The sequence below is a fragment of the Stenella coeruleoalba genome (assembly GCF_951394435.1).
Source record: "Stenella coeruleoalba genome assembly, chromosome: 10".
Lineage (NCBI taxonomy): Eukaryota > Metazoa > Chordata > Mammalia > Artiodactyla > Delphinidae > Stenella > Stenella coeruleoalba.
In genome coordinates, this window is record NC_137156.1 from 34,473,350 (window position 1) to 34,491,674 (window position 18,325).

The window sequence follows — 18,325 nt, forward strand, 5'->3', positions numbered from 1 at the left end:
TTGCTGGAGTCAGTTTGCTAATATCTTGCTTAGGATTTTACATTCATGTTCATAAGTGTAATTTTCTTTTCTCATTTTGTACTCGTTGGGTTTTGGAATCAAAGTTACACTAAAAATGAGTTGAGATGTGAACCCTCTTCTTACATTCTCTGCAAGAGTTTGTATAAGATTGAAATTACTGTTTTCTTGAATGTCTGGTGGAGTTCTTTGCCTGTTTGCTATCAAAGGCTGTCCTATCACGTGGGATAGTAGAGAAAGGAACTTTTATTTGGGGAGTGAAAGTAGCTTAAAGCAATAAGGAAAATATACTATCTCACACATCACAAAAAGCCCAGAGGTAGGTGGTTCCAGGATTGGTTAATTCAGCCGCTCAACAACACCAGGGAGGGAAATTTGTTCTGATCGTTCAGCTGTCATTTTCAGGTGTCAGCTCCTCTCTCATTATTGCAAGATGGGTGCAGCTACCCTGGGCATCACAGCAACATGGTTAAGAGTGTGGGTTCTGTAGCCAAACCTGGTTTCAGATCCCATAGCTATCTGACATTGGGTAAATCGCTTAACCTCTCTGTCAGATGGAATGATAGCAGTGCTTTACCTCAGAAGTTTAATGTTATATGGATTAAATGAATTAGTTTTTTAAACTCTTAGAATAGTGCACATAGTAAGCATCCAATAAATATTCGCACATCTTACTCCATTCTCACCTGAGGCAGAAATGAATCTATTTTTCTCTTGCACCCCACTTACTGAAGCCCCCTTATTAGACTTACTTCACACCTTATGGCCAGAATATGACAACTGCCCATTCCTAAACCAGCTGTGGAATTATCATGATTTGGTTTGGAAGAATTTAGGTTCAACCTCTGAGACAGGGGAGTGTCGGGCCTCCCCTGAAACAACCATCTGATACCACAACAAAACCTGGGTTCTGTTTGCGAGGCCGAAGTTGGGGTGGTGACAGTGGGGACTTTGCGCGTGGCACAAAGAGGGGCAGAGTAGGATTCCCCATCCCTACTGTTGTCCACAGTATTCCTTGGAATCACTCCTCAGATTTGCCTAGCACTTCACAGTTTACTTCATGCTTTTTAACTCATGCATTATCACATCTGGTCTCGGAACCATTCTCTAAGCAGTTTGGCCTCTTGTTATCCTCTTTTATAGATGGGGAAACAGGCTCCCAGAGTTGAGGTGCTTGCTTGGTTCTGTGTTTATAGCTGGTACAGAGCTGGGTCCTGGGACTTAAATTGAGGTCTTCAGATTCAAAACTCTGCCTTTTGGGGTTTTTTTTGGCCACATCACGAGGCATGCATGATCTTAGTCCCTGACCAGGGATCAAACGCATGCCCTCTGCAGTGGAAGCATGGAGTCCTAACCACGGGACTGCCAGGGAATTCCCCAGACTCTGCCCTTTTATTCCTCTTCCACGAATTCCCAACTGTCTGTCATTTACATGCTGTCCTCACAGCTGCCACATCCATGTGCCTCCTCTGCTATTGTCTACTTCATATTTTCAAAATTAACAGTTTTTCATTAAATAATGTCTCTTAAAAGGAAGCTTGATAGGACTTCCCTGGTGGAGCACTGGTTAAGAATCCACCTGCCAATGCAGGGGACACGGGTTCGAGCCCTGGTACGGGAAGATCCCACATGGCACGGAGCAACTAAACCTGTGCGCCACAACTACTGAGCCTGCGCTCTAAAGCCTGCGAGCCACAACTACTGAGCCCACGTGCCACAACTACTGAGCCCGCGTGCTGCAACTACGGAAGCCCGCGCGCTGGCGCCCATGCTCGGCAACAAGAGAAACCACTGCAATGAGAAGCCCGCGCACCGCAACGAAGAGTAGCCCCCGCTCACTGCAACTAGAGAAAGCCCGCGCACAGCAGCGAAGACTGAACACAGCCAAAAACAAATAAATAACATAAATAAATTTTAAAAAATAAAAAAGGAAGCGTGGTAAAGCCCCAGGTTTGATGTTCTGGTACATATACAACTTTTGAATGAGCGCAAAACTGTTAAAAACTGTTATTCAGGATTAGAACTCCTGCCCTGGCGCCTGCGTTCGAATCCCACCTCTGACGAGGTAGCACACACTCTCTACCCAGATGCCCGTGGACCTCACATTTTAGGGTGCAGCAGCCCCCTTCCAAGCCCCAGCCTTGCGACTTTGCCTGACGGCTGTTCTGGCTGTCGGCCCCCTTGCCATGCCCACCACCACCCAGGAAAGCTGGAAGTGCTGGTGCTTAATTCCAGACCCACCTCCATCCCCAGCAGCCCTCAACCATGGCTGTTAGGAGTTGATGGACAGGTGTCCCTGTTCCCTCGCCCTGGCCCTCAGGAGCAGGTCCCCCAAGGCATGGGGCCTTTCATCATCTACCAGAGTTCCCAGAAGGACTGAGTGCCACTACCCCACAGTGGTAACTGACCCAGTGATGCATTCTTTACCGGCTTCCTTCCTCTCGGGTCTCATTTCCCCACTCTTTCAGGTGCTTCCTGGAATCACCTCCCAGGTACATTACTTCACTTGAATCCTTGTCTCAGAGTCGGCTTCTGAGGAGCCCAAACTAAGACAACCACTTGCTCACTGTCTGGTGTTGGGTGTTACCTAACTTCCCTGTGTCTCTCTGTTCCCGTCTGTTATAGGAGGGTAATAAGAGCACCTGTGCCTCTTAGAGTGAATTGGTAAAGCTCTCAGTGCCTGGCTAAGAGAAAGTGCTTAGCAAGGGGGATGTACTACTATTATTACTACCTAAAATTCCCAACTGTGGGTAGGTGCCCCACAGTTGGGAGCTAAACTTTCTCTGGGTGCCCCCTTCTTCTTGCCTCTCCCCTCTGATGCCCCCACCTACCCTCTGAGCTCCTTCAGTCCCACTTCTTCCGCCGTAGGCTGCCTCATGGGATTCAGGTGCCCAGGATCACCCCACCCCTACCACTCCCACTGCAGCCCACCCTGCCCATCACACACAGATCACGTTGCCTGCCTCTGATGGGAGTTGCAGATGCCCAGGTAAATAAGTCTTCTGTCCTAATGACATCTTGGGATTCTCCATGATGCAGGATCACCATAGTCATCCAGTCCAGACTGGAAGCTCTTAAAACGGAGGCTTCTCATCTCTGACTCGGGTCCAGCATGTTCCAGTAAGTGTGGATTGTTAACCGTCACTGCTACCTTTATTGAGCACTTACTATGAGCCTGGGGCTGTTGTAGGTACTTTCTCTGTATTCATCCTTGCACCCACCCTATGAGGTATGTGCTATTACTATCCCCATTTTGCAGATGAGAAGCCTAGGACAGAGAAGTTAAGTAACCTGGCCAAGATCACACAACCGGCAAACAGCAACCTAACTCCAGAGCCTCTCTTACTTTTCGTGATGCTAAGCTGGTGCAGGGCTATCTCGTGCCTAGAATGAAGAATACTGGCTTCCTTGCTTCCCAGCTGAAAGTCCAAAGACCAGTCTCTCTTTGCCAGGTATTTTGCTATAGCAAGTTACCCATCCAAATCTGAGGCCCAGATCTCACCTCACCCTTAGCTGTGGAACAGGAATATCAAACAGGAAGGTCTCATTTATTCAGAACCCTGGCAGCCAGAACAAGGGAGAAAAAGCACATGTGTGAATATATAGGTTGTCTTCTCATTTTATGATAAGGAGAGACTTGACAGGTTCAGGCCAGTACCTGAGGTTTCTTTTCACAAGCAACGTATGGACTAGAGATTGCAAACTGCTCCCTACCCATCAGATCCAGCTCATAGAGCATGTGTGTGCCTTGGAAACTAAAGGAATTGGATGGCTCCTTACCACGGTGTAGCAAAAGGCTGGGGCTAAGCAGAGCCTCCTGGCTTTGTGGGGGGAACACATGCTGTCCACTGTGCCCAGCCCCACCCCTCCCCACTGACCCTGTGCTCTAGAGCTCCTCACTGACCACGAGTGAGTTGCCATTTATCATGCAACTTGTGCTGGTGTTTTTCTCACGTCCAGCTTGTCTCATTCATGCATTCATTCATTCATGCAAAAAAGATGTTTTGAACACTTACTGTGTACCAGGCACCATTTGGTTTCGGTGGGGTGGTGAGGGAATGGACAAACTATAAACAGAACATGAAGGTAGAGTATAGTGTATGTTAGTGATTAGTGGTAAGCAGAAAAATAAAGCGGTGAAAGGGCCCAGGGAGAATCAGGGTTGGGCTAGGATGGCCAGAAAAGGCTATATGAGAAATGTGACTGAGTTAAAGCCCAAAGGCAGTGAGGGAGGGGCTTTGGGGACATCAAGGGGCAGAACACTGCAGGCAGGTGGAACAGCAAATACAAAGGGGACATGTACACCTGGTATGTTCCCAGAGTAACAAGGAGACCAGTGTGGCCAGAGCAGAGTGAGTGAGAGATAATCATACGAGTGAATGGAGAGCCCTGGGGGGTTGAGACCAGACTGGATGGGGCAAGGGTGGACCAGTGATGCCCGTCAGGAGGCCACCACCCCAATCCAAGCAACAGATGATGCCGCTGAGGCCAGGGTGGTAGCCGTAGAAATAGAGAAAAGGCAAAGATTGGAGATGTGTTTTGGACATAGAACCAGTCAGAAATGGGTGATGTGTTGGATGTGGGAGACCAGTTAGGACAAAGCATTGAATTTGGACCAGGGAGGTAGCAGAGGAAGAGAAGAAAAGAGGGTGGATTCTGGAGATATTTTGAAAGTAGATGATCCATGCCCTGCCGATGGATGGATGCGGGATTTGAAAGAACAGAGTCAAGAATGACACCGAGTGTTTTGGCCTGAGCAGTTGGAAGGATGGAGTTGCCATGTGCTGATAAGGGGAAGCTGGTGCGAGGAGCAGGTTTGTTGAGGGAAAGCTTAGGATATCCGTTTTGGAGAAGTTGAGTCTGAAGGTGCCTATTGGACATCTGTGTGGAGTTGCCGAGAAGGCAGCCTCCTGTGTAAAACAGAAACAGAAAACAGGTCAACTCACGTGCCTGCTCTGATTTGGTAGCCCTGTCCAGAGTGCTGTGTTGACATTTTAAAAAAATTATTTTAAAAATTATTTATTTATTTATTTGGTTGCACTGGGTCTTAGTTGCGGCAGGCGGGCTCCTTAGTTGCAACATATGGGCTCCTTAGCTGCGGCATGCATGTGGGATCCAGTTCCCAGCCAGGGATCAAACCTGAGCCCCACGCATTGGAGCGCTGAGTCTTAACCACTGCACCACCAGGGAAGTCCCGGTGTTAACACTTTTTTAAAAAAAAATAAATTTATTTATTTGTTTATTTATTTTTGGCTGCGTTGGGTCTTTGTTGCTGCGCGCGGGTTTTCTCTGGCTGCGTCCGGCGGGGACCACTCTTTGTTGCGGTGCACGGGCTTCTCATTGCGGTGGCTTCTCTTGTTGCAGAACACGGGCTCTAGGCGCGTGGGCTTCAGTAGTTGCAGCACGTAGGCTCAGTAGTTGTGGCTCGCAGGCTCTAAAGCACAGGCTCATTCGTTGTGGCGCACGGGCTTAGTTGCTCCGTGGCATGTGGGATCTTCCCGAACCAGGGCTCAAACCTGTGTCCCCTGCATTGGCAGGCGGATTCTTAACCACTTCACCACCAGGGAAGTCCCCGGTGTTAAAATTTTTAAGACCCATTCAGTCTCAGCGGGAAAGAGTTTCTTGATCAACAGTGAAACCTGTCTTGGGAGCTGGATAGACAAATAATGGCGAACACTGGGTGTAAGACATTCCACTGTAGAGTGGGAAGAAAATGTGAAAAATTCTATTCTATGTATTTTTGTCTTACTCTTTACATTTTCTTTGTATGTTCTGTAATGTACATAATATGTTAGAGTAGCAGGTTTGGACATAGTTTATAAATGAAGTATTCTGTATCCATTGGAAGAGTATGCTTAGTTTTTACTGAGGAATAGGTGAACAAAAACTTTTGGAGATTACTGATCTGAAATATTTTAAAACAGATGCTGAAAATAGTGACCTGGATTACTGTAAGCCCTGAAGTGTCTCCTGAATCCTAAAAAAAAAAAAAATGTTGTTCAGTTTGGTTTAAGGCTTAATTAAAACAATTGGCTTTCCAAAATACCAGTGTTATCAGAGACTTTTTTTTTTTTGGCCACAGCGCATGGCATGTGGGATCTTAGTTCCCTCATCAGGGATCAAACCCGTGCCCCCTGCAGTGGAAACACACAGTCTTAACCATTGGACCACTAGGGAAGTCCATCAAAGACTTTAAAAAAGGGTGAGGAACTGTTCTAGAGTAAAGGAGATTAAAGAGGTAACAATGCAAACACAATCCTCGAATGGATCTTGGGTTGAGAAAGCAAAAAGCTATGAAAGGCTATTACTGGAACAACTGGGGACCTTTGTATGTAGATTGTCTGTGGTATTGTATTAGTATGCAATTTCTAATTGGGATCATTGTTTCATGGTTACTGGGAGACTGTTGCATTCTTAGGAGACACAGGCTGAAGAACGTAGGGGTAAGGAGTCATGATGTCTGTAATTAGGTCTCAAATAGTTCAGCAAAATACACGTAGGAATTTAGGTGAAGGGTGTGTTAGTGGTCACTGTGCTATTCTTCTAGCTTTCCTGTAGTTTTGAAATATTTCCAAGTAAAAATTTGGGGGGAAATAGTATTCATATAAGTTTCTCCAGTTCTCGGAAAACTAGGAATCCGATAAAGGCATGTTAGACCGCTTTTCATATACTGGATTGTTTCATTGACCAGAACACTTGTCGTCTTCATCCCTTCTGAAGCAAAGAATTTGCCAAATCTTTCCCACCACTACAGTAATCCCTGGCATTTTATATTTTCCAGGTGCCTCCACGTCCATCATATTACATTTATTATCATAAATAGTCCCTATAGATAAAGAAATTTGTGCCTGTAAATTCCACAATCACGATGAACTTTTTTTTTCAATGGCTCACCATATGCCAGGCACTGTTCTGTGTGTTTGACACGAATGAGTGCATTTCATCCTCCCAACCACACTTAGGGGAGGTATTACTGATAGTTAATTCCACTAGGGGATTGTAAGTAAAGAAAAAAGTATGGGAGACCCCTGTAAGTTAATAATCACTTAAGAAAGCAGGGTTGCAAAACCGAGCAGCCTTGCTTAGCAACAAAACCCTGCAACATAAGCACGGTTTCATTACTATCATTCTCATTTTCAGAAAAGGAAACTGAGGCACAGAGAGGTGGTATAATTTGCCCAAAGTCACACAGCCAGGGAGGGTGGAGTGACAGAGCAGTGTGTCCCCGGGCCCTGCAGTGTTCACCACCAACCCCCTGACCATGTACTTCACACTGTGATCTGGGTCATCTAAGTCTGTTGGAGCTGCCATTCCAGAAGGAGGGCTTCTGGTCCTCAAATTTCGCTTTTCTCTGAGGGGTTCCGGGTGTATGTTCATAGGAGAAAGGGTAGTCCTTGAAAGAGGGAACAACGACAACAGCAAAACTACCATCTTTCAATGCTCATATGGGCCAGGCACGGGCAAGATGCTTTCTGCCTGGTTAGTCCTCAGAACCCCTGTGCGGGGTAAAACTATTATTATCTTCATTGGACCAAAGAGCAAACGGTGGAGCCAGGCTTTGAACACAAGCAGCCTGACCCCGCAGCATTGCCCCAGCCCCCCACCCAGGCTGCCTTGCCTCTACCTGTCATCTCAATGGGTCTGAAGGTAACAGCTATAGAATGTAGCCTGTGGGGTGATGGGCCTCACCCATCACCTTGTCCACCCCCTCAGTTCTCAAATGGGAACATTTCAATGCTGAAGAGGAGGAGGAGTGGGAGAAGGAAGAAGAGGAAGAAAGCATTGCATCCTTCCTCCTTGGGGCTTTTCATCTGGCCTGTGACATTCCATTCCCACCCCTCTAATTTGCCATTTCATTGAGCAACTTTTTCTAATTGAATGCACCTGGGCAGAAACTCCTCCCCATATTGGCCCTGGTCAGTGCTTTGTCTTTTTATTTCTTCTTTTATGAAAAATACAAGGGGAGCCCCTATTTCTTTGAGGTGGAGGTGCTTGGTGAAGTTCCCAAGCAGATCAGCCAGCCCTCCAGAAACTCTTCTGCCTTGGCGCTGTGTTGAGCTCACCTACCTCCTTGTAGGACAGCCGGCTTGTAGCTGACCTTGGCCTGGAGGCCCAGGATGACTCTGCTCTGGGCATGGCAGTCCCAGCTAGGGGCGAGGCAGAGGTATCCTTCAAAAGGCCCTGCTCACCAGGAGCCACCTTCCACAGGGTGCAGGTGTTCCCCTTCCTCAGTAAACCAACAACTAATAAGTCAATTCGCACTCATGAAGGAGCACAAGAGGCAGTAGGATAAAGTAGTTAAGAGCATGAATTCTGCAGGCCGACTCCCTAGGTTGAATCATGCCTCTACCACTTATTAGCTTTGTGACCTTGGGCAAATTATTTAGCCACTCTGAGTACAGGTTTCCCTTTCTGTAAAATGTGGGCAAATAATAATATACTTCTGAAAAAAGTAAAAAATACTGGTGATTTACTGTCTCATCAAAGATGCACAATCTTCTTAACTGAACAGTCCTACTCAATAATTCTGAAAGTAAAGAAACATCTTCCTTCAGGACAGATCTGGTTTCTGGTTATGTATTTAACTTCAAAAGCTACATTTTTTCGTCCCCCTAAAAGCCCTTTACACTTCAACATCTTTGCCTCCCCATAACTTCATATCTAATCTTTATAATTTTAGATTCATTGTTCTCCTTAACAAAAGAGTGCAATGCAATGATTAGTTAACTAAAGGAACTTCTTGTTTGTATTTTTGAAGAGAGTAGACGACTTGCAAGATCAGACAAGGTACACAGCACACATTCACGCTGACACAACAAGAGCTGTTGAATTTAAAAATTTATGCAGATTACTAATAAACCACTTTTCATCTCGCCAGTTGGTAGAGGTGCTTTTTTTTTTTTTTAAGTAGATATCTAATGTTTGTTCATTAGATTGGTTCAGCCTTTCAGCAGGGAAATTTGGTAATAAGAACTGTATCAAAAGCCTTAGAATGTTTCATAACCTCTGATTGAGAAATTCCACTTGTAGAAATTAATTCACTTCTAGAAATAATCATGAGTGTGCACAAAGATATTACCACAAAAATATTTTACAGTATTATTTCTAATAGAGAAGAACTAGAAACTATCTAAATTGCCAACAATACAGGTTTGGTGAAATACATTATGATCTGTTCACTCAATGGCATACTAGGAAGTCATTAAAAATATGTTGAAGAATATTTAATGAGATGGAAAATGTGTTGACAGTATACTTTTTAGTGAAAAAAAACAGCTTACAAAACTTTGCAGAATGATCTCATTTTTAAAAATATATGTGTTTATTCAGAGAATAATTTTAGAAAAATAAACATTGACATTTTAAAGGGTTATCTGGATGGTGCAATTGTGAGTAATTATCATTTCCTTTTTTGTGTGACCTATCAGTATTTTCTGTTTTCTACAATGCAGATGAATATTTCCATGGTATGAAAACAACAAAAAATTATTATATAAAAAAGAACAATTCATTGAGAAAATGCTTAACGCAGAGCTTGCCTCTTATATAGGGTGTCATTGCTCTAGTAACTCGCTTCCTTAGCGTCTCCTCTCCTTGGAGGACCCCAGGAGAGGTAGGGATCCCCAAGGCCTCCTCCCATTTGGGGCATTACTGGAGGCTTGTGGTTTGCCTCCTGGTCATGTGGAATCCAGCTTTGGACAAACTGCAAAGTCCCAAAGTTTGGGAGGTAGAAGAAATGGCAACTGGAAGATTTTATATAGAGTCTGAGCAAGAAACTCCTCCAAAAAGGAGCTAGTTTTGGACTTCCATGGTGGCGCAGTTATTAAGAATCCACCTGCCCATGCAGGGGACACAGGTTCGAGCCCTGGTCCAGGAAGATCCCACGTGCTGGGGAGCAACTAAGCCCGTGAGCCACAACTACTGAGCCCACATGCCTAGAGCCTGTGCTCCGCAACAAGAGAAGCGACCACAGTGAGAAGCCAGCCCCCTCTCGCTGCTACTAGAGAAAACCCGTGCACAGCAACGAAGATCCAACGCAGCCAAAAATAGATAAATTTATTTTTTATAAAAGAAACTGGTAAAAAAATATATATATATTGATTGAAAAAAAGAGGAGCTAGTTTCTCTGCCCATGTTTTCCTCAAACAGAAACTAAGGCCGACTTCAGGGTTTGTCCAAGGCCACACAGCCAATTTAATGACAAGGTGAGGCCTTGAAGCCATGGCCTTTCCACCCTGTTGTATTTCTCAAATGTACTGATTTAGACTATCTCTTCTCACACTTTAATATGCACAGGAATCACCAGGGATCTTGTTGAAATGCAGATTTTGATCCAGCAGGTCAGGGATGGGCCTGAGGGTCTGCATTTCTAACCAGCCCTCAGGCGATGAAGATGTTGCTGGTCTGGGGATCAGTTTAAGTAGCAATGGTGTAGAGCACAGATTCTAGAGCCAGATCGTCAGCTTCCCAGTCCTAGCTCTGCTGCAGACAAACTATTATCATAGTTGCTGTACTTCAGTTTTCTCAACCGCAGAATCAGTATGACTTAACTCCTAGCTTTTTCGTGAAGATTTAATAAGTGCTTAGAACACTCTTCACTAAGAACTAGCTGTTTTATTATTATTTATATTCCCTAGAGCAAGCAGCCAAGGGCGAAGCACGGTTTGACGAATGAATGAATAAATAAACTTTGGAGTCCTTCCTGGGCGACTGGAGTCAGAGAAGCAAAATGGGAGGGCTCGGAGGTGGGGAAGTGGCCCACCTCGAAAGAACTTCTCTCCACCGGGTGGTCAGAAGGACCCGGAGCGCCCGGAAGCCGGCCGGCCCGCGCCGCGGGGACCAATGCGGTCGCCCGGGGGGAGGGGGAGCGCCCGCCAGCCCTTTCCGTCTGGGCGCCGGAGGCCCCGCCCCCTGGAACGTCGCGACGTCCGAGCATTCCACGGTTGCTACTCGGTCGCGAGGGGCGGGGCGCCTGTCAGGGAAGCGGCGCGCTCGGCGGCGGGGGCGGGCTGAGGCTCCGCCGCGCAGTGCCAGCGCCAGCACTAGACCCGCGCCCCGCGCTCTCCGGCCCGCCGCCTGCGTTCTGGCTCGCGAGCCCGCACTCCCGCCCTGCCCGTGCGCTGCCCGAGTATGGAGCTGCTGTGCTGCGAGGGCACCCGGCACGCGCCCCGGGCCGGGCCGGACCCGCGGCTGCTGGGGGACCAGCGTGTCCTGCAGAGCTTGCTCCGCCTGGAAGAGCGCTACGTGCCCCGCGCCTCTTACTTCCAGTGTGTGCAGAGGGAGATCAAGCCGCACATGCGGAAGATGCTGGCGTACTGGATGCTGGAGGTACCGCCCGGAGGGTCTCCCCTCCCCCGCCACCCCGGCGTCCCCGGCTTGGGACATCCTGGTCCCAACAACAATCAGCAAGATGTTTCTGTGGCGCAGATCCTCGGGGCCTGGCCTTTCACTCCTTTCACTCGTGCACCCTACCCGGCTGCCTCCCTGGTGTCCCTTTCTTTCCCTTCTCCAACCCTGACTTTGACTGCCAGTTGTTTGGCACCCCAAGTAACCCTCTCTTCGGGCCGGAAAAGCGGGACAAGGGCCACCCTCTCCCCTCCGGCTTCTTTCAGCGTCTCCCCCCTCGCTCCCCCGCCCGGTCTTCTAGGGAGAGCGCGCCTGGAAAACCCTGGGCTCGGCCGCCCCCGCCGCAGAGCCGGTTCCTGTGTGTCGCGGGGTTCTGGCGGGGAAGGCGGTGGGGTGGCGCGCTGTTCCGGCAGTCAGGGAAATGAAAAGTGCGGGAGGCAGCCGCTGGCGTCTCCTCCCTTCCCTTTGGGTGTGTGCACTGGGTGGCGGTAATGGGGTTTAAGGTCCCAGTTCTCTGGCTCCCGTGGGTGACTCTTCCGTCCCCTCTCACCCTCGGTATTGGTGGGGGGGGGCAGTCTCAGTTTGGAATCCTTAAGGGAGGAAGCCTCTGGCGTACCCCGCTTCCCCCCACCCCCGGGGGGAAGGAGGCACCGCAGAGGAAGTGGAGGGGGGACAACACCTTGGGGAAGGCGCATCCTGCGTATTAGTCCTTGTCACTGTAAGTACACCTACCCCCTCCCGATTCTTGCTCCCTATTCCACTTCCCTTCAGCGCACCGCCCCCCCCCCCCCCCGCTTTAGTGCTGCTGCGTTTCCTTTGCCTCTGCCCCAGAAGTGACTGTGCGCCCTCCCCCAGGTGTGTGAGGAGCAGCGCTGTGAGGAGGAAGTCTTCCCCCTGGCCATGAACTACCTGGATCGCTACCTGTCCTGCGTCCCCACCCGCAAGGCGCAGTTGCAGCTCCTGGGTGCGGTCTGCATGCTGCTGGCCTCCAAGCTGCGCGAGACTACGCCCCTGACCATCGAAAAACTCTGCATCTACACCGACCACTCTGTCTCTCCCCGCCAGCTGCGGGTGCGTGCATAATCCTCCCCACCCCCCAACACACACTGCCTCCTCACTTACCAGGAAAAGGAAAGCTAAGACCCTCAAGAGGCTTTCTGTCCCTGGGGAGGGTAGCAGAGGCTTTTTTTTTTTTTTTTTTTTTGATAAGAGATGGGACAGTGTGGTGTGATAGTCAGGGTAGCCCCAAGCCCAGGCTTGCACTGCCAGCGTGAACCAAACCCCTTCTCCTGACCTCCAGTGGGTGCCACTCCTTCCTGGTCTTTCCCCCAGATAGCAACAAGTCAAACTGCATGTCTACACTCACTAGTACTTTGCCTCTGGGTTTACACAGCCACCATGAGTTATTTATTGGCAGCAGCAGGACATGCCTACGCACCCCCCCTGGAGTGGGGGAGTGGAATGTGCTTCATGTGGGGGAGGGGGGCCGCCCTGGTTGAGTCTTTATCCCAGTGTGTGGACTTTGTGATTGAAAAGCCTCCCAGAGCAGATTATAGCCAGGGTTGCTGTAAGGAAGGGCCAAGGCGTTTCATCCCACCTTCTTTCCTTCCTTTTATATCCCAGGAGAAACAGCTCCTTCCTAATTCTCCATTCGCTAGCCTCACTCTGGGAAACTTGAGCAGCTGCTTCAGGCCTGTGGAATCATCTCTTCTTTTCCTCTTTAGCCAAAGGCCAGAGCTGAGGCACAGACTGGGGCTGAGCTGCAGCTGCTTCCGATGTGATAATGATGCCCTGTCCCCTGGCCCACCCACTCTGACCAAGGTCTTTCATAACACTGTGGGGAGCTGCTGTCACTCCTGTGGTTTGGGAAGTGGCTCCCTGGGCCTCTTGCTGGGAACTTGGGCTGGGCTCTTCCCGAGGCAGGACAGGGGAGACACCGGTTCTCTTTCCCCACTGAGCCTGGAGAGGAGGTGGGGGAGCTGCTTGGATCTGGAAGAGGTTATTTAGGGCGTGCAGATCGTCTCCCGAGGGGCGGGGGTGGGGGGAGACGGGTGAGCTGGCACCTTCCTCCACCTTGCTCTACAGCGGCCCAGTCTTCTCTTGACCCGGAGAGGAGTCTCTGGGCCCCATCTCCCGGGGAGGAGGGCAGCGTGCAGGCTGCTGTGATTGGCTGGCCAAGAAGCCAGGGTACTGGGGCCCCCGAGTGCTGCTTGTCGAGGAACGGGATTCCTCTTCCTGCCAAGTAGCTCTCGGAGATGGGAGTAGGAGGCCGGAGTTGGGAATCCGGGAGGCCCCACAGCTCTTTGTGATGAATCTGGTAGTTTTTGGCAAGTCTAGTTTTTGGTAGTTTTTGGCAAACCAGTGGAGCTGGTTTTCAGGGCTAATGAGCAAGATGTGTTTGGAGGGGTTTAGGCTAGAAGGGGACTTCCTTTTTGTGAAAAGATTAGGATGGCGTGTGTGCCTTTATGTGAGGAGAGTTTTTCAGAACAGGCCAAAAGTCCTCCCCATGCCTGAGCTGGGGGGTGGAGTATGCCGATCAATGACTTCCTAGAAGGTCAGAGTTGGAAGGGACCTCAGAGAGCTCCAGTCAGTCCAAATCCTCATGCCACAGAGAAGGTTGGGGCCCAGAGAAGGAAGGAAAGAAAGGTCCTGCCTCGGCATTGCACTGAGGCTGAGGAGAATTTGGGTGTTCTAGCACTCAGGTGGCCTTAGAGGTTAGGGACGTGATGGAAGCTGCCAGGGGTGTGTTCTTGGCCAAGTGAGGGCTGAGATTCTCAGGGGCTGCCCTGATACAGGGTAAGGTGGCTGCCCTCCCTCACGCAGGACCCTATGCCTCCCCACAGGGAAAGCCCCACTCCAAGTTGCCTTCTAGATGTTTCCTTGGATGCTAGGTGCTTTCTGTTCACTTCTTTTTTTCCCCTAAAGGTTTCTTTTTTTTAAAAAAATTAATTAGGCTGCATTGGGTCTTCGTTGCCACATGTGGGCTTTCTCTGGTTGCAGCGAGCAGGAGTTATACTCTTCCTTGTGGTGCACAGGCTTCTCATTGCGGTGGCTTCTCTTGGTGCGAAGCACAGGCTCTAGGCACGCGGGCTCAGTAGTTGTGGCTCACAGGCTCTAGAGCGCAGGCTCAGTCGTTGTGGTGCATGGGCTTAGTTGCTCCGCGGCATGTGGGATCTTCCCGGACCGGGCTCAAACCTGTGTCCCCGGCACTGGCAGGCAGATTCTTAATCACTGTGCCAGCAGGCAAGTCCCTCTGTTCACTTCTGAGTTAGGAGTTTGACCACTGGGACAAGCACCGGGAGTAGAATGCTAGCTTCTCTGCCCAACTTCTTCCCGCTCCAGGCTGGGCTGTTTTCTGTGGGGCTCTGTGAGAGGTTCAAGAGGATGACACCTAGGTGGGGGCCAGGAGAGGGACAGTGTGACTGGGGGCCTAAAAGAGGTTGGATGGGGTTGCCATTTCTACCTCAGTAAGGGGTCAAACCCATGAGTTCCTTCCTGAGATAAAACAATGAAGAAATCCTCATGTGTGCAACTCAGAAGTGGGGCCAGGGCTGGGAACCCCAGATGAGTGGATTGGGGTGGGGCTCCCAGCCTCCCTCCAGGACCTAGCAGGGGTATAGAGGCTAGGGCAGGCAGAGAGATGGTTTGATCCCTCAGGGATCATCTGGACCCATCCTGTTTGGTTTGGCCTCCACTTCTCTTCCTAAGACTCAAATGGCACTAGGCACTATGGGTTCCAGCCAAAGAGGTAGAGTGGGGTGCTCTGTCTCAGCCCTACACCCCAATGTCCCACCAAGGGGATGTGGGTTGGGTTGGGCAACCTCCACTTTGAGGAACCTCAGGGTTGGCTCAGCAGCTGTGTCACAGGAGGTGTGGCCTCATGCTCACCCCAGTTGCTTCAAAGAGGTGTGGACTTGGATGGGATGCTGAGTTGGGAGCAGGCTAGTGAGCTCCCCTTTCACAGATCCTTGGGATTATGGAGAATCTTTCTGCTTCGTGCCAGAGGAGCCTCAAGTTCATGGTGATGGTGGCAGTGATCTGCTGCTGCAGTCTTTTCTTTCAACCCTGGCTGGAGAAGTGCTCAGAGCCTTGCAGGAAGTCAGGAGAAGGCCTGGATTACTGGATCCCAAAGATAACCCAGCAGGATTAAAAGAGATAATTCTTGTAAAGCATGTAGTTCTGGCATCTAGGAAATGATCAATAGGGCTCAAAGCAAGTGCCCCCACCTCTTCCCTGCCACAGTGCCAGTCCTTACATTCAAAAGCAGAACTGGGGTCCTGACCTTCAAGTGTGATGCGCTTCCCTCCCTGTGAGACCTCTGCTTTACTCCCTCCTCTTCCTTTCTTTAGCCACTGACCCTACCCTCTTCCTCAACCTCCAGGACTGGGAGGTGCTGGTCCTGGGGAAGCTCAAGTGGGACCTGGCTGCCGTGATTGCCCATGATTTCCTGGCCCTGATTCTGCACCGGCTCTCTCTGCCCCGTGACCGACAGGCCTTGGTCAAGAAGCACGCCCAGACTTTTCTGGCCCTCTGTGCTACAGGTAAGGGTCCTAAACACATTTTTACCAAGCCGGGGAAATCAGAAGACTTGGAAGGGTGAGCGGTAACCAGGAGATTCTGGTTTCTTGAACTGAAATATTGGAACAGATTTCTGGTTTCTTAAATTTCTTCTCAAAATTTATTTGTGAAAATTCTGTTCCCTCTGAGCCCCCAGTCTCAATACAGAAAAGCAGCAGAGCTGTATGGGATCTCAAGAGACCACCCCCCCACCCCCCAAGTATGTAGGTGGGTCACTGAGAGCTTAGAGAGAAGTGACTTGCCCAGGGTCTTACAGTGACTAAGTTGCGAGCAGAAACCAGGTCTCTTAACCCTGATTTTGTGTCCACACCAGGAAGAGACTCATTCACTCCCTGGTCCCTGGCCAGGATCACTTACAGACCTCCCTGGACCCGACCCTCTCCAGTAAAGAGCCCCTTTCCTGCCTTTCTCCCCTGCTATCTGACACCACTCGCTGCTGGGGTTTTCAAGAAGACCCCTGCTCTGTTCACACGGCCTGGCACTTCTGGGTAATAGAAGGTGCGTGCTGGTTGTTATCCTTGAAACCACCCTTGCCTCATGGTCCCCTCTCTTTCCAAGATTACACCTTTGCCATGTACCCGCCATCCATGATTGCCACGGGAAGCATTGGAGCTGCAGTGCAAGGCCTGGGTGCCTGCTCCACATCTGGGGATGAGCTCACAGAGCTGCTGGCAGGGATCACAGGCACTGAAGTGGTGAGTGCTGGGCAGCTGGGCAAGTGGCCTCAGTTCACGAGGCAGCGCTATATTCCCTGAGCCTCCAGCAGAGGGAGCTGTCGCCCCCCCACCCCCGGCCCCGTCTCCACTCCTGGTTTTGAGTGCCCTGCTTTTGGGGCTTCTGTGGCCTTTTATCTCCTTCCTTGGTCTGGAGAAGAGCAAGTGTCTTGGGCGGGCTGAAGGGCACTGTCCCTGGGTACCCTTTTCTTGCCAAACGGTGTGCAGGAGTGGGGGTGGGGGATTTGGTGTCAGATGCTGGGCTGCTCTCACACCCTCTTGCCACATCCTCTTGCCAGTTTCTGAGAATTGAAAGCTGATTCCTGGGGTTGGGCTGTGGCCTAACCTCCCCAGACTTCCCTGTGTGCTGGGAGGTGTCCTCCAGCACCTGCTGCCACATGCTATGGGGGGTGGGACGTGGACCTTCCTCACCGTTCCCCCTTGTTCCCAGGACTGCCTGCGGGCCTGTCAGGAGCAGATTGAAGCTGCCCTCAGGGAGAGCCTCAGGGAAGCCGCCCAGACCTCCCCCAGTCCAGTGCCCAAAGCCCCCAGGGGCTCCAGCAGCCAGGGGCCCAGCCAGACCAGCACTCCCACAGATGTCACAGCCATCCACCTGTAGCCCTGGCGAGGCCCCCTCGAGTGGCCACCGACAGCAGAGGAGGGGACACTGCCACCCCCCTCCCTGCCTGCAGGAACGAACCATGCCACAGCTGAAGCCCGAGGGGGCTCCTTCCTACTTGCCTGTCGCAAGCCGAAGGGGTCGGGTCCTACCTGTCCCTGCAGTGTGCACTAAGGGGCCTGGCCAGCTGCGGCGGGTGGCCAGTCAGGCTCCTCCTCCTCCCTGCATCTGACCAGCTCAGCCCCCATCCCGGTCCTAGCTGGGGGCGGGCCAGGCTGGCCAGAGATGAAATTGAAGTCTGTAGAATACATGTGCCAGCATTCCTTTTGGGGGCCCCCTTATCTCTGGGGCTCTCGTGTTCTCAACTGCCAAAGTTGAACCCGGGCCCTCGGCAGTGAAAGCGCGGAGTCCTAACCACTGGACTGCCAGGGAATTCCCTAGTTACTGCATTTGGATTGGGGTCTTTCTGAAGAATCCTCACATGTTCTAGACACATGTGAGAAGAAAGAGTGGACATCTCCTCTCAATGCACTTGGAGGCCCCTGCATAATCCATGCTCTCAGCTGCTCCTAGAGGGAGGGGCCCTGGCCTCTGTCTGAGGGGCAGGAACCAACCTCCTCGCTTTGCTTTCTGCTCAGCTTCTCCTGTGTGATTGGGGGGTGGAGGGGCAGTGCTGAAGGAAGAGATCGTTTTAATTTATTAATTGCTTTGAGTACAGCTGTAAGAGGGTGTGGTGGGGCCCATCTGCCCTGAGTGGTGGGGACCCTGGTGGTTGCTGCATTCCTCCCCTGTCCTACGCTAGAGGATCTTCACGGCCCAGGAGCTGCTACAGCCTGGGGTGGGGCCACGCCCTCCTCTCCCTCTGGCCCTCTGCTCCATCCTGCAAGGCTGGGGGATGAAGTAGCGATGACCTGGAGGTGACCGAGCCCCCTGTCTGGAGAGGGAGGCAAGCCCTGTTGACACAGGTCTTTCCCGAGGCCACAAGGTCCAGGCTGGTGGCCCAGGACCATCATGCTACCTTAATAAAGATTCTGAAATAAAACTCTCTTTG

At 50.6% G+C, this 18,325-nt stretch overlaps 1 protein-coding gene across 4 annotated transcripts in view; it reads left to right on the top strand.

Moving 5' to 3' along the window:
* CCND3 (cyclin D3) overlaps nt 1–18,322 on the top strand; it is an 81,681-nt gene extending 63,359 nt beyond the window's left edge. Inside the window, exons 1-5 of one of the 4 annotated variants that reach the window (XM_079934162.1) lie at nt 9,824–11,346; nt 12,220–12,435; nt 15,746–15,905; nt 16,501–16,637; nt 17,107–18,322. In XM_079934162.1, coding sequence (XP_079790288.1) covers nt 11,149–11,346; nt 12,220–12,435; nt 15,746–15,905; nt 16,501–16,637; nt 17,107–17,274 — 879 coding nt within the window. In that variant the 5' untranslated portion in view covers nt 9,824–11,148 and the 3' untranslated portion in view covers nt 17,275–18,322. Of the gene's footprint in view, nt 1–9,823; nt 11,347–11,596; nt 12,083–12,219; nt 12,436–15,745; nt 15,906–16,500; nt 16,638–17,106 lie in introns of those variants that run through there. The other 3 variants (XM_079934163.1, XM_079934164.1, XM_079934165.1) reach the window with 3 other exon arrangements.
* The last annotated feature ends 3 nt before the right edge of the window (nt 18,323–18,325 follow it).